Source organism: Mus caroli, unplaced genomic scaffold (assembly GCF_978045245.1).
Source record: "Mus caroli unplaced genomic scaffold, Mus_caroli_1 scaffold_14, whole genome shotgun sequence".
NCBI classification, from domain to species: Eukaryota; Metazoa; Chordata; class Mammalia; order Rodentia; family Muridae; genus Mus; species Mus caroli.
In genome coordinates this window covers 5,705,338-5,717,042 of record NW_028227269.1, presented here as the reverse complement: position 1 = coordinate 5,717,042, position 11,705 = coordinate 5,705,338, and the positions used below count along the sequence as shown (strand labels likewise).

At 45.3% G+C, this 11,705-nt stretch overlaps 1 protein-coding gene across 2 annotated transcripts; it reads left to right on the top strand.

Annotated features, from left to right (window-relative positions):
- Positions 1 to 260: 260 nt before the first annotated feature.
- Positions 261 to 10,709, top strand: LOC110307206 (b(0,+)-type amino acid transporter 1-like). 2 transcript variants are annotated; one of them, XM_021179481.2, is made up of 6 exons: positions 261 to 1,019; positions 4,150 to 4,283; positions 4,458 to 4,587; positions 5,461 to 5,585; positions 9,778 to 9,865; positions 10,479 to 10,709. In XM_021179481.2, the coding sequence occupies exons 1-6, from the start codon at positions 261 to 263 to the stop codon at positions 10,707 to 10,709; spliced, it is 1,467 nt and encodes a 488-aa protein (XP_021035140.1). The 2 variants fall into 2 exon arrangements, with proteins under 2 accessions (XP_021035140.1, XP_021035141.1); XM_021179482.2 differs by lacking the exons at positions 4,150 to 4,283; positions 4,458 to 4,587; positions 5,461 to 5,585; positions 9,778 to 9,865; positions 10,479 to 10,709 and adding an exon at positions 1,288 to 1,350.
- The last annotated feature ends 996 nt before the right edge of the window (positions 10,710 to 11,705 follow it).

Genomic DNA, 11,705 nt, shown 5'->3' with positions numbered 1-11,705 from the left:
CCGTAGAGATTCTGACCGCTCCTCTCCCGGACCTTTCTTGAGTTACACTGACCGGTGGCTCCAGTAGATAACCTGTGCTGAGGCTTGAGGTGAACCACTTGCTTGATCAGCTCCTTCTAAACCACACCCTGGATCTTTGCCCTTTAGTTTGGACTCCCTCCAGCACTGTAATCATTAATGCCTTCGGGAAACCCACGAACATTAGGTACCAGATCCTGTACCTGTCAACAACCAGAGGCAGTGTCTGCTGAAGTCTCGAGATGGAGCGAAGTGAGGAGAAAGATGGCAGCAACAAGCCCGCGGGGCAAGAGCAAGGCAGTGGGACAGCGGGGCTGATGCTGAAGAGGGAGATTGGTCTGTGGAGTGCAGTGTCCATGACCGCTGGCTGTATGATTGGTTCTGGCATCTTCATGTCACCACAAGGGGTCTTGGTTTACATAGGCAGTCCTGGAGCCAGTCTTATTGTCTGGGCAACCTGTGGACTCCTGGCCATGCTGGGTGCCCTGTGCTATGCTGAACTGGGCAGCCTGGTTCCTGAGTCTGGGGGAGAGTATGCCTACATTTTGCGAACCTTTGGCTCTCTGCCTGCCTTCCTGGTCATCTACATATACGTTCTGGTAGGCAGACCAGCCAGCATCACTGCGGTTTCACTGAGTTTCGCTGAGTATGTACTGGCTCCCTTTTACCCAGGCTGCTCCTCGCTCCCTCAGGTCATAGTCAAGATTGTGGCTTCTTCTTGCATCCTGCTGCTGCTTTTGATCAATTTCTGGAGCTCACGGATGTCCACTGTGCTGATGAACGTGTGCACGACTGCCAAAGTGTTCTCGATGCTAGTCATTGTAGTGGGTGGGGCTGTGGTGCTGATGCAGGGCCATGCTTCCACAGAATCCCTGATGTTTGCCTTCCACAACACAACACAGCAGGCAGGGCGCATTGGCATGGCTTTCTACCAGGGGCTGTGGTCCTTTGATGGCTGGAGTAATATCAACACAGTAATAGAGGAGCTCAAGAATCCAAAGGTGAGTTTAGTGTGCTTTTCTGTGAGTGAACCTCTGACCATTTGCAGCTTCGGGAATTGATGTTCCAACTACTCAAATAACTGAGTCGTGAACAATCTAATGGGAATCAAGGTTCTCTTGCTGTGCTCCTAGGACTTGTATGGCAGCCCATCTGCCTTGAGTAGTATAGGGGATTTTAACTATGGCTTCTTAATAAGCATCATACCCGTGGTCTCATCTTTCTGCCTCTTAGGTTAACTATCAACACCCCACTTTTTCTTTTTTGCAGGGGAATATTGAAGTCTTCAAGAGGGGAATTATTTTGAACTCATACTGTCAGCACTCTTATTGATTCTGTTGGCCACCTCCTGGATGGTTCCCTCCAGAACATTGCAGTAGATACTTCATAGTTTCTGAAGCCTGGGAGCCACTTTGGCATGGGGAACAAACCAGTCACACCTCCTCACCTTACCTGTGAGCTAGCCTGGATAACCATTGCGCTAGCCGGTCTTCAGGGCTACCTGGGACTCAGCTGTGGCGTTTGGATCTTCAGTGACTAACATGCTGATCTTTGCCATAAATATATTTTCTGAGATGTTGTTTGTTTTCTTCTTCCCTTGCAGGAATTTCAAATTCTCACAGAATGGGAACTGCAAGTCTTCTGCTGTCCCTGCTGTCCCCGATGGGCTGGCTTAGGGGCACTTTGGTTTTCAGAGATTTGGCAAAGGCTCACTGGAGGGGAGGGCACTTGAGAAGAGAAGGGCAGCTTGGAGAGAGAAGCACAAGAACAGGGTGTAGGGGACAGATGGAGACAGAGGAAAGAGAAACAAAGACAAGTGAGAGATAGAAACAAACAAGGCAGAGACAGAAACAGACAGGGGAGAGACAGGCAGGAGAGAGGGAGAGAGAGGGAGAGGGAGAGGGAGAGGGAGAGGGAGAGGGAGAGGGAGAGGGAGAGGGAGAGGGAGAGGGAGAGGGAGAGGGAGAGGGAGAGGGAGAGGGAGAGGGAGAGGGAGAGGGAGGGAGAGGGAGAGGGAGAGGGAGAGGGAGAGGGAGAGGGAGAGGGAGAGGGAGAGGGAGAGGGAGAGGGAGAGGGAGAGGGAGAGGGAGAGGGAGAGGGAGGAGAGGGAGAGGATGCCTACGAGTCCTAGGGACTAATTCTTATTTTTATTATTATTTTTTCTTTGAGACAAGAGTCTCATTGTAGGCCTGGTGGGCCTTGAGCGTGTTCTGTGACTAAGAATGCCCTTAAACTTCTAGTCCTCCTGTCTTTACCTTCTGGATGGTGACATTACAGGAGTAAATCACCATGCCTGGTGATTTTTAATTTCTTGCATATAATTTTGTTCTCCTAATTCTCTGTGTGTGGAAAGGGACTGTTGTAACAAGTGCTCCGAGTTACTCCTCAGGCTCTGAGGTTTCATTGGTACACTCTTGGCAGACGGCTTGGGATGGTCTAAAGTCCATGGTAGCACATGCTTAGGGTTGTCTCACAGCAGTAGAGCCCACTTCCTCAAGCCAGACCATGGGCTTTTCCACTAGGTCGAGGAAGGAGTAGGGTCCCTCAAACTGAAGAAAGGAAAAGCTTTTCTAGAAAGGATCCAAGAGTTGGGATTTCAGGCCCTCTACTCATTAGTTCCTGTTGCAACTACTCAGTTCTGTTGTGGTAGCAGGAAAACTGCTGTAGATAAATACAGGAACACAGCTGTGTTTCAATAAAAATTCATTGACAGTATTGGGTCACACGGTCCATGGTTTGATGATTTCTGCCAGAGCTGGGACTTTCTTGATAGGGGTTTCAAAGCCAAAATGCAAAGTATTTAAAATTTTGCCTTAACTTGCTCTGAAGGGTAGAGAAAGGGTATATTTATTTCTTATTCTCCTCTCCTGCACCAAAGAAACTACAGAAACTTTACCAAGTCAGGGTCACCCTTATTATGCAGACTCCTTAGGGTTTGAATGAAGAATTCAGGACCCTCAGAATAAAATCAGAAAACCTCACTCTTTGTGTGCTATAGTGGCCAGAAACATGTCTTTGAGCCAACCCAGGGCTCTACTGTTGTCATGGCTCATTACCTGGGAAAGAGGTTAGATTTAAAAGTGTTTCTTGCCCTGACTACCTGTGAGGTTGGGTCATGCATACTGGGTGCTCACTGTGCCAGGGCCATCCCAATAAAGCCCGTGAGAACGAGAACACCTTGGCTACAGGCAGACTTGTGTGAGCCTAGGCAGAGTCACATTCCACACCCTGGGTGGCAAAGCAGTAGCTGCTATACCTGTTCTGTGCTCAAGGCAACTTTCCTTTGAACTCCTTTGGAGTCCCAGATTTTCAGGCTGGAGGGGGCCTGGGAGAACTCACATACAAGAGTCGGTTGCTATCCTGTTTGCTTTCTGTTCCCTAGTTTGCAATATAGTCCTCTTGGGAGGGTGGACCGACAAAGCAGAGCAGTCAAACAAGGCCTCCTGGGAGAGGAGACTGGAGTCCCGGCACGGCTCTGAAGAGGGCAGAAAGGACCGAGCCTGCCAATGTACCAGGGTACACAGGGAAGGAGACAGCATCAACACTGAGGCTGACCGCCAAGAGCTGAGCTAGGTCGGGATGGCCGCCCTGTTCTCAGTGTCCCTCTCCACTTTTAAGAATTTCTATGAGCAGAGCTCAGTCCTGGCAGAAAGCTCTGGAAACTGTCCTTTCTTTAAGGCCGCTAGGCTAATCAGAAGTGGATGTTCCCAGGAGGGGCAAATACTGCGTATGGCAAAGCATACTAGTGAGGTCTTTAGCTTTCTTTCTCTTCTGTTTTCTTCTGTAAAAAAAACAAATAAATAAAAATTCTTATTCACATCTTCCTGAGCCATTTCCAAGCCTCAGAGAGAGCCCCAGTGACGGCCCTCTTCATCCTGGAAGCTTTGGTGATGTCTCCACCGTTCCCTCTGTATGTCTACTGCTGTCTGCCTGGCACCTCTTGTCGGTTCCCACACGTCTGTCTTTCTGTGCCCATGCCACTGGGATCATGACCTCATGGTGGAGGAACACAGAGCTTCCAACCCCCAGGGTCTGGCCAGTACCCTGTGCATAGCATAGTTCTGAGTTTGTTCTGAAGGCCTAGAAAGACCTCACTGGCTAACCTTTGCCCTCTTCTCCCTGACCCTGCAGCAGAACCTGCTGTGGGCAGTGATGATTGCCGTTCCCCTGGTCACCGTCCTGTATGTCCTGGTCAATATCAGTTACCTGCTGGTTATGTCACCCTCGGAGATCCTCTCCTCTGATGCCATAGCTGTGAGCTGGGGGTGAGTGAGTCACGCGGTACACTGCCTGGGCCCTAGATAGACATTAGGGATAGGGAAGGATGGCGCTCCTAGGTGGATTTGAACTTGCCTTTAAATGCGTTGTTTTCTGTTTCCTTCTGGTCACTTTCAAAGTTACTGCTAGGGTTCTTGCCATTGATCCCTCTGTTGTTCTAGGGACCGAGTTCTGGGGTCCTGGGCCTGGCTGGTGCCCTTGGCTGTTGCTCTTTCAACATTTGGCACTGTCAATGGGGGGTTCTTCAGCGGCAGCCGCGTGTGCTATGCAGCTGCGAGAGAAGGTCACATGGTAAGAAGTGGGGTCACATAAGATAGTTAGTGCTGCAAAAGGGGCGGAGACACCTTTCACCTATACCTTCTCCTACCTGAGCTTTTAGCCCAAGCCTGGGCTTTCCCAATCAGATGCCACCCTCCTTTCTTCTATGAATGGGGACATTCCATGCAGTACCTCTCTAACGTATTCATAATCACTTCCAGGTTGTAGGGCAGTCATGGTCCTCTTCTGTGGGTTGAAAGATATGAGTGATAAAGTCTATTTGTGTACAGCAAGAGTACAGAGGCCACGGGGAGGGGGCCAAAGTACACATAGTGGCCTTTCCCTCAGAGGCTCTTTGCCCCTGTGTTAGCAGTTACTGTAATAATAATATTGAATAACAGACAACCCCACATCCCAGTGGCTTGAGGTAATAGTTGAATTGTTGATTCTTGTATTACTTGTAGCCCTGTTTGTTTTGGTCATTCTTATTTTGGAATGACGCTTCATATTTTAAGTATCCAGACCAAAACAAAGGTAGCTGCTGGAGAGTGCTTCTTAATTAATTCAGGAGTCAGGGGTTCAAGTTGTCAGATAAAACATATGAACACATGGAAATCCCTTGCTTGTCACTTGTGCTCATGCTTTATTGGATGAATCAAGTGACAGAGTCTAGTCTACATCAATGGTTGTGAACGACATTCCCATCACAAGTCGCAAAGAGAGGGAGACAGTATTTGGAGGATAATTAATCCTGGGTAGCATAGTAACCCAAGGAAGCCCATCCCCTTGGAAGCCATGGTACTAATGACCATTAGATTGGGCACACTGGTGTCCAGAGCGTGACAGGGGACAGGCTGCTTCCTATGGCTTTTCAGTAGCCTCTCTCACACCAACTGTACTTTCCAGCCGCAGCTTATGTCCATGATTCATGTGAATCGACTTACACCAGTTCCAGCCCAGATCTTCACCACGGCTGTGGCTTTACTGCTGGTCATCCCAGGAAACTTCAGCACCTTTGTGAACCTCTTAAGGTGAGTGAGATTTCACAGGCTGATATCTGTGTCCTAGACATATGTATATGAATATGTGTATGTATATGTATATTTATGTATCTATATACCCTTATATGTACAAAGTTGCACATATGAATGTGTGTGTTGTCTTCTGGAATGCCTATATGCAAGTGCGTACGCATGCATGTACGTACACACACACACAGACACAGACACACACAGACACACACACACACAAATTTTCTCATCATAGCAATCAAATACTCGACAAGAAACAACTTAGAAGAGGAAGGATTTGTTTTGGCACATGTAGAATACAGACCAATGTGATGGAGAGGCATGGTAATGAGAATGTTTGGAGGTTGTGATGAGAGGTCTGTATAGCTGCTTGCTTATATCTCAGTGGACTAGGAGCCAGAGAGAGGACAGGAAGCTGGATGTTATAAATCTAAAGGCCGTCCCCTCCCCCAGGGACCCATATTTTCATTGAGCCTCCATCCCCCTACTTCTCAATAATCTCCTAAAACAGCAACTCCAGATGTTTCAAACACATGAGCTGTGCTGTGGGGGCATCATTTTACACCCAAATAATGTCTGTCTGTCTGTTTGTCTGCCTGCCTGCCTGCCTGCCTGCCTATCTATCTATCTATCTATCTATCTATCTATCTATCTATCTATCTATCTATCTATCTATCTATCTTATCTACCATTTATCTACACACACACACACACACACACACACACACACGCTAAGGCTGGGCTGCTGCTGCTGCTATCATTTTTTTCTTAGCCCTCCATTCTGCTCCTAAGATGATGTTAAAGGGCATGTAGGCATTGTACTGCTGGAGAGCCCTTGGGTACGGTACGATTTTTTCCCCCTTGTAGACTGAGCCAGTGCTCTGGACTCTGTACCATATAATTCTTCAGAAATCAGTGTAGATTCACGACAAGCTGTTTAGGTACAGAGAATGATGTAACCATAGGAAGGGGATGCTCTGGTTCCTTTTAATATTTTCCTCCAGACAGAAATCACAGGCTTGTTATACCCATTTGTAATTTTCTAAGCTCATCTGAAGCAGGGCTGATGAGCATCAGATGAGCATAGTACCTAGGTACAGAGCGTATTTTAGTAATTTCTCAGGCATCGCTCGTTCTATTGCTCTGTTGTCTAATCTAGAACAGGACGTTCGTTCGTTCAGTGTTTGGTGTGGCTGTTGGGAACAGAAAGTCACAAATAATGGTTTATTTTCATATTTTCCCACGAGAAAGACAGAAATCATTATATGGTAATAACAAAGTCTAATCTGCTGTGGGTCTGAGGGTGTGGGTGTCTTCAGGTAGAGACTGGAGAATGTGACCAAAATGTCTCAGTACAGAGCAAGAATCCTGGGGTGATCCATTCAGTTAGGACCTAATACTTTACAGTCCTGATCACCTCAAGGGACGGCTTGTTCTGGACCTTGTCTGCCAAGTTAGATAAAATTTGTCTATATATCCATGTGTATGCAGGGGTGTGTGTGTGTGTACTCATGCATATGTGTATGTGGAGGACAGGGGACCAAACCTGGATGTCATTTCTTATATGCCATTTACATTTTTAAAAACTCAATGTCCTAGTTAGGGTTTCTATTGCTGAAATGAAACACCATAACCAAAAGCAAGTTGGAGAAGAAAGGGTATTATTTGGGTTATACTTCCACATCGTAGAACATTAATGAAGAAAGTCAGGAAAGGAAATCACACAGGGCAGGAGCCTGGAGAGAGGAACTGATACAGAAGCCATGGAGGGGTGCTGATTACTGACTGCTCATCATGACTTGTTCAGCCTGCTTCCTTTCTTATAGAACCATGCAGAGGAATTTTAATCCAGCGACATGGCTGTTCTGGCACACATCCAAAGTTCCTCTAGGTCTACATGATCCAGCCAGAATGCATACACACCCTGGATTAAAGTATGATCTGGCTAGAACATAGATATGTCCTTAGTACACACCTTTAATCCCGAACAATGAAGGAAAGGTTAGTTTGTAGTAGGAAGCAGCCACGTTTGAAAATGACGTCTAATTGAGGGGCAGACAAAGTGACGAATCAAAGAAAGATTTGACAGAATGAGTTGGAGATAGGATATGTCCAACTCACAGGAGAACAGTACAGGAAAGAGAAGCTACTGAAGAGCAGTGAGAGGGAGAGAAGGGTGTGGTGTGTGGTGTGGTGTGGTGTGGTGTGGTGTGGTGTGGTGTGGTGTGGTATAGCAGTTTTAGAAAGACTGATTGCAGAGAACAAGCTAGAGACAAAGGAAGACAGAACAAGTCAGAGAACAAGAAGGAGTCAGATTAGGATGTATTTCCAAAGTTAGTATGAGGCCAAGTAGAGTGATTCAGGCAGAAGCAGAAAGAAGTCAGATTGAATCAGTTAGTATGGAAGATTAGATTGTACACAGACTAGAAGCTTCCAGGCCTAGGCCTAGGGATAGTTAGAACAGAGAAGGAAATGCTCTGGGCTCAGCCCAGCTTGGATACAGCTCTCATCTCATCTCATCATCTGAAGAAGTAAAAGCAGCATTTATAGAAGCAGGATCACCTGCTCAGGAATGGTACCACCCATAATGGGCTGGGCCCTTTCCACCAATCACAATTAAGAAAATGCCCCACAGCCTGATCTTACTAAGACATTGTCTCATTTAAGGTTCCCTCATCCCAGCTAGTTCTAGATTGTGTCAAGTTGACATAAAACTAGTTAGCACATATAGCATCTCACTATGTAGCTCTGACTGCTCTAGAACATGCTACATAGACCATGTTGGCCTAGAACTTAGGGCAATATTTCCAATTTGGAACTTATGGGCAAGTGTGAAATTAGCTTAATAGGTTAGGCTGGCTAGCCAGTGAGCCCCAGGTATCCACTTATCTCTCCCTCACAGTGCTGGGATTCCAAAGCCATAGCAACACACCTGGCTCTCCCACAGGGTTCTGGAGAGTGGACTCAGGTCTTTGTGCTTGGGCAGCAAGCTCCTTACTGGCTGAGTCATTTCACCAGACCATTTCAGAATGGTGGCAAGCACTCAAACTGTAGACCTTGGAAAGGACAGAGGCAAGAGCTTATTGGGTGTTTAGCAGCTTACATGTAATGTCACCAACCATAAAGGAAGGGTGGGTTGGGAGAAGAGCTCTATTTCCAGTGAGATGTCCTTCCAATGAGCACAGGCCTCCTTGAGAGTTTACCGTAGTCTCCTTTTCAAAATATTTTATTTTAAAAATTAATATACTGTTTGACAGTTTCACATTTGATTTTAGTTTAAAAGGCAAGAAGCAGTTATTCTTTGACAATCTCATATATAATATATGATATACAATATATGATGTATGATACATAATATATAATATAATACATAATATACAATACATAATATTATATGATGTTATGTATTATGTAATATATAGTATATGGTATATGGACTATGAACTATAGTATATAGTGTATAGTATGTAGCATGTAGTATGTAGTGTAGTGTGTAGTATGTAGTATATAATATATATAATGTATAGTGTGTAATATATAGTATGTAGTATGAAGTATGTAGTATGTAGTATGAAGTATGTAGTATGTAGTGTGTAGTGTGTAGTCTGTAGTGTGTAGTGTGTAGTGTGTAGTCTGTAGTCTGTAGTCTATAGTCTATAGTCTATAGTCTATAGTCTATAGTCTATAGTCTATAGTCTATAGTCTATAGTATATATTCTGACCACACTCATCCCTCTACTCTCTCTTATCCTTCCTCTCTCATAAGCCACACTCTTTCCTTCTACCAAGTTCCTATCCTAATTTCATGTCTTTTTGTTTTGTGACTCACTGGGTCATCTTTAAGCTTTTTAAAATTTTAATTAAGATTTATTGACTTTATTTTATGTGTGTTATGTCTGCATGTATGTTTGTGTGCCAGATTTGTGCCTGGTTCCCACAGAGGTCAGCAGGAGTAATCAGATCTCATGAAATTGGTGTTAAGGATGTTTGTGAGCCACCATATGGGTGTTGGGAACCAAACCCGAGTCCTCTGTGAGAGCAGCAAGCGCTCTAACCACCAGGCTATCTTTACAGCAATCCTTGGCTCTCCTAGAGAAGACCAAATGCTCCTTGTTGTCTTTGAGTATTTTGTCCTGATGCAGGCAAGTCCCGTCAAAGAGGCCTCATCTACCTTTACCACTTCTCGCTGCAGCTTCCTGTCCTGGCTCACCTATGGAACTACCTTTGCCTGTCTTCTGTATTTGCGAATAAAGACAAAGAATCTTCCCCACACTTACAAGGTAACTTTCAGGACAGTCACCTTCTTCAAGGCCTAGGCCAGTGGTTTCAACCTTCCCAATGCTGCAACCCTTTAATACAGTTCTGCATGTTGTGGTGACCCCCAATCATAAAATGGTTTCTATTGCTACTTCATAACTGCAATTTTGCTAGTTATTGAATCATAATGTAAATACCTGATATGCAGGATATCTAATATGTGACCCCCCAAAGGGGTCGAGACCCGCAGGTTGAGAACTGCCAGCCTAGACAAGGCATATATCAATGGTTGCTATTGTCATTATGTTTTGTAGGACATTGCACAATTTGAGTGGGTGGTGAGGGATACTGACCATTTATTTCTCTTCTGGAGGGCCATGAAGGGGAAAGAGGGAAAACAAACGCTGAGGCCACATAGCACAGAGAAAGTCTGGGTTCCAGACTCTGCTTCTTAAAGAGCCCCCTATAGCCCAGGGGTGGCTCCCCTGGCCTAGCCTGGCATTCTAGGAGATACTGGAGGAGAGGCACTTGTGGCAGGTGGAAATAAATGAGAGGTAGATAGGAAGGACAGGACACAGTGACACCCTCATCATTCCAGGTTCAGGGATCAAATAACTTCTTTGTGCCCTTTTGCAGGTTCCCACCTTCATCCCTGCCATCATGCTCCTGGTGTCTCTCTACCTGGTGTTGGCACCCATCATTGACCATCCGCAGATGGAATTCCTATACATCTTCCTGTTTGTGCTCAGTGGCTTTCCGGTGTACTTCCTGCTTTTCCACTTCCAGTGTCAGTTCAAGTGTATACAAACGGCCACTATGCATCTCCAGCTGCTCCTGGAAGTTGCTCCAACCACTAAAGATCATTGACTGGGTGGTCCAATAGGTTCTGACTGCCCTCTTTACTGCAGACCCCACTCTTCCTACGGTTCTCTGCAGATCAACTATATATAATTCTAATAAGCACCTAGTGCTATAGTACAGCTGCTTTGAAGTTTGGGAATATCTACCAGGACACTATCCCATTTCTATAAAGCTTGTTCCTTTGACACAGGTACCACCTGGTTTCACAAAGGAATGTGCTAGTTGCTGGCAGACATTTAGTTGCTATTTGTAGCCTAAGTGGACAGCATGGAATGCATTTCTTCTTTGGGTTTCTGTCATTGGAATCCTGTAGTCTTACTTGGCCTCTGAGGTTGCTTGAGCTGAAGATTTGCATAACTTGGGATTAATATGGGGACACTTGTATCAAGTGGGCAGAGAAGTAGAGAAAGCCAGCATGGCATGAAGAATGAGGATGGCATATGATGAGATATACTTAAATGATAGGGTGCTGAAGAGTGGGGAGGCAGAATCTGAAAGACTAGTTTTGATTTTTGTCCTATAGTCTTCTACTTGATGGTATTCCTTGCGTTTTACATCCTTCTTTTCCTTGTCCTTCTCTTCCTCCTCCTCCTCCTCTTCCTCCTCTTTATCTTCCTCCTACTCCTCTTTCTCCTCTTCCTTCTATTTGTCAAAGCTAGATCCAAGGCATCATGTATACTTAGGCATCATGTATACTTAGGCAAACATAATGCTGTCAATTTTCTAGAACAACTGACTCTAGTGAGTCTGAGTGGGTACCTATCTATTTCTGGCAATTAGATGAAATTTGTCTATGGTAATTCTTCTCATTCGGGAAAACTTCAGTTATGGCTTGAAGCTGCCTATTTGCTTGAACAGTGCAATAAACAGTAGATGTATTGCTAGGAAGGAGGGATTGATTATTGGCTTTGAGAAAAAGGAAAGACAGATATATTTCCAGGAGAAAGGACAAAGAGCTGGAATTGCTCCCATAAAAGCTAATATGATTATAAAAATAAAGAG

What these genes read in the sequence shown, in the direction of transcription:
- LOC110307206 (XM_021179481.2), top strand. Translation starts at nt 261, where the DNA reads ATGGAGCGAAGTGAGGAGAAAGATGGCAGCAACAAGCCCGCGGGGCAA. An exon ending in AGGAGCTCAAGAATCCAAAG is followed by an intron (nt 1,020 to 4,149) that starts GTGAGTTTAGTG and finishes CTGACCCTGCAG; the next exon opens with CAGAACCTGCTGTGGGCAGT. An exon ending in ACCTTTGTGAACCTCTTAAG is followed by an intron (nt 5,586 to 9,777) that starts GTGAGTGAGATT and finishes TTCTCGCTGCAG; the next exon opens with CTTCCTGTCCTGGCTCACCT.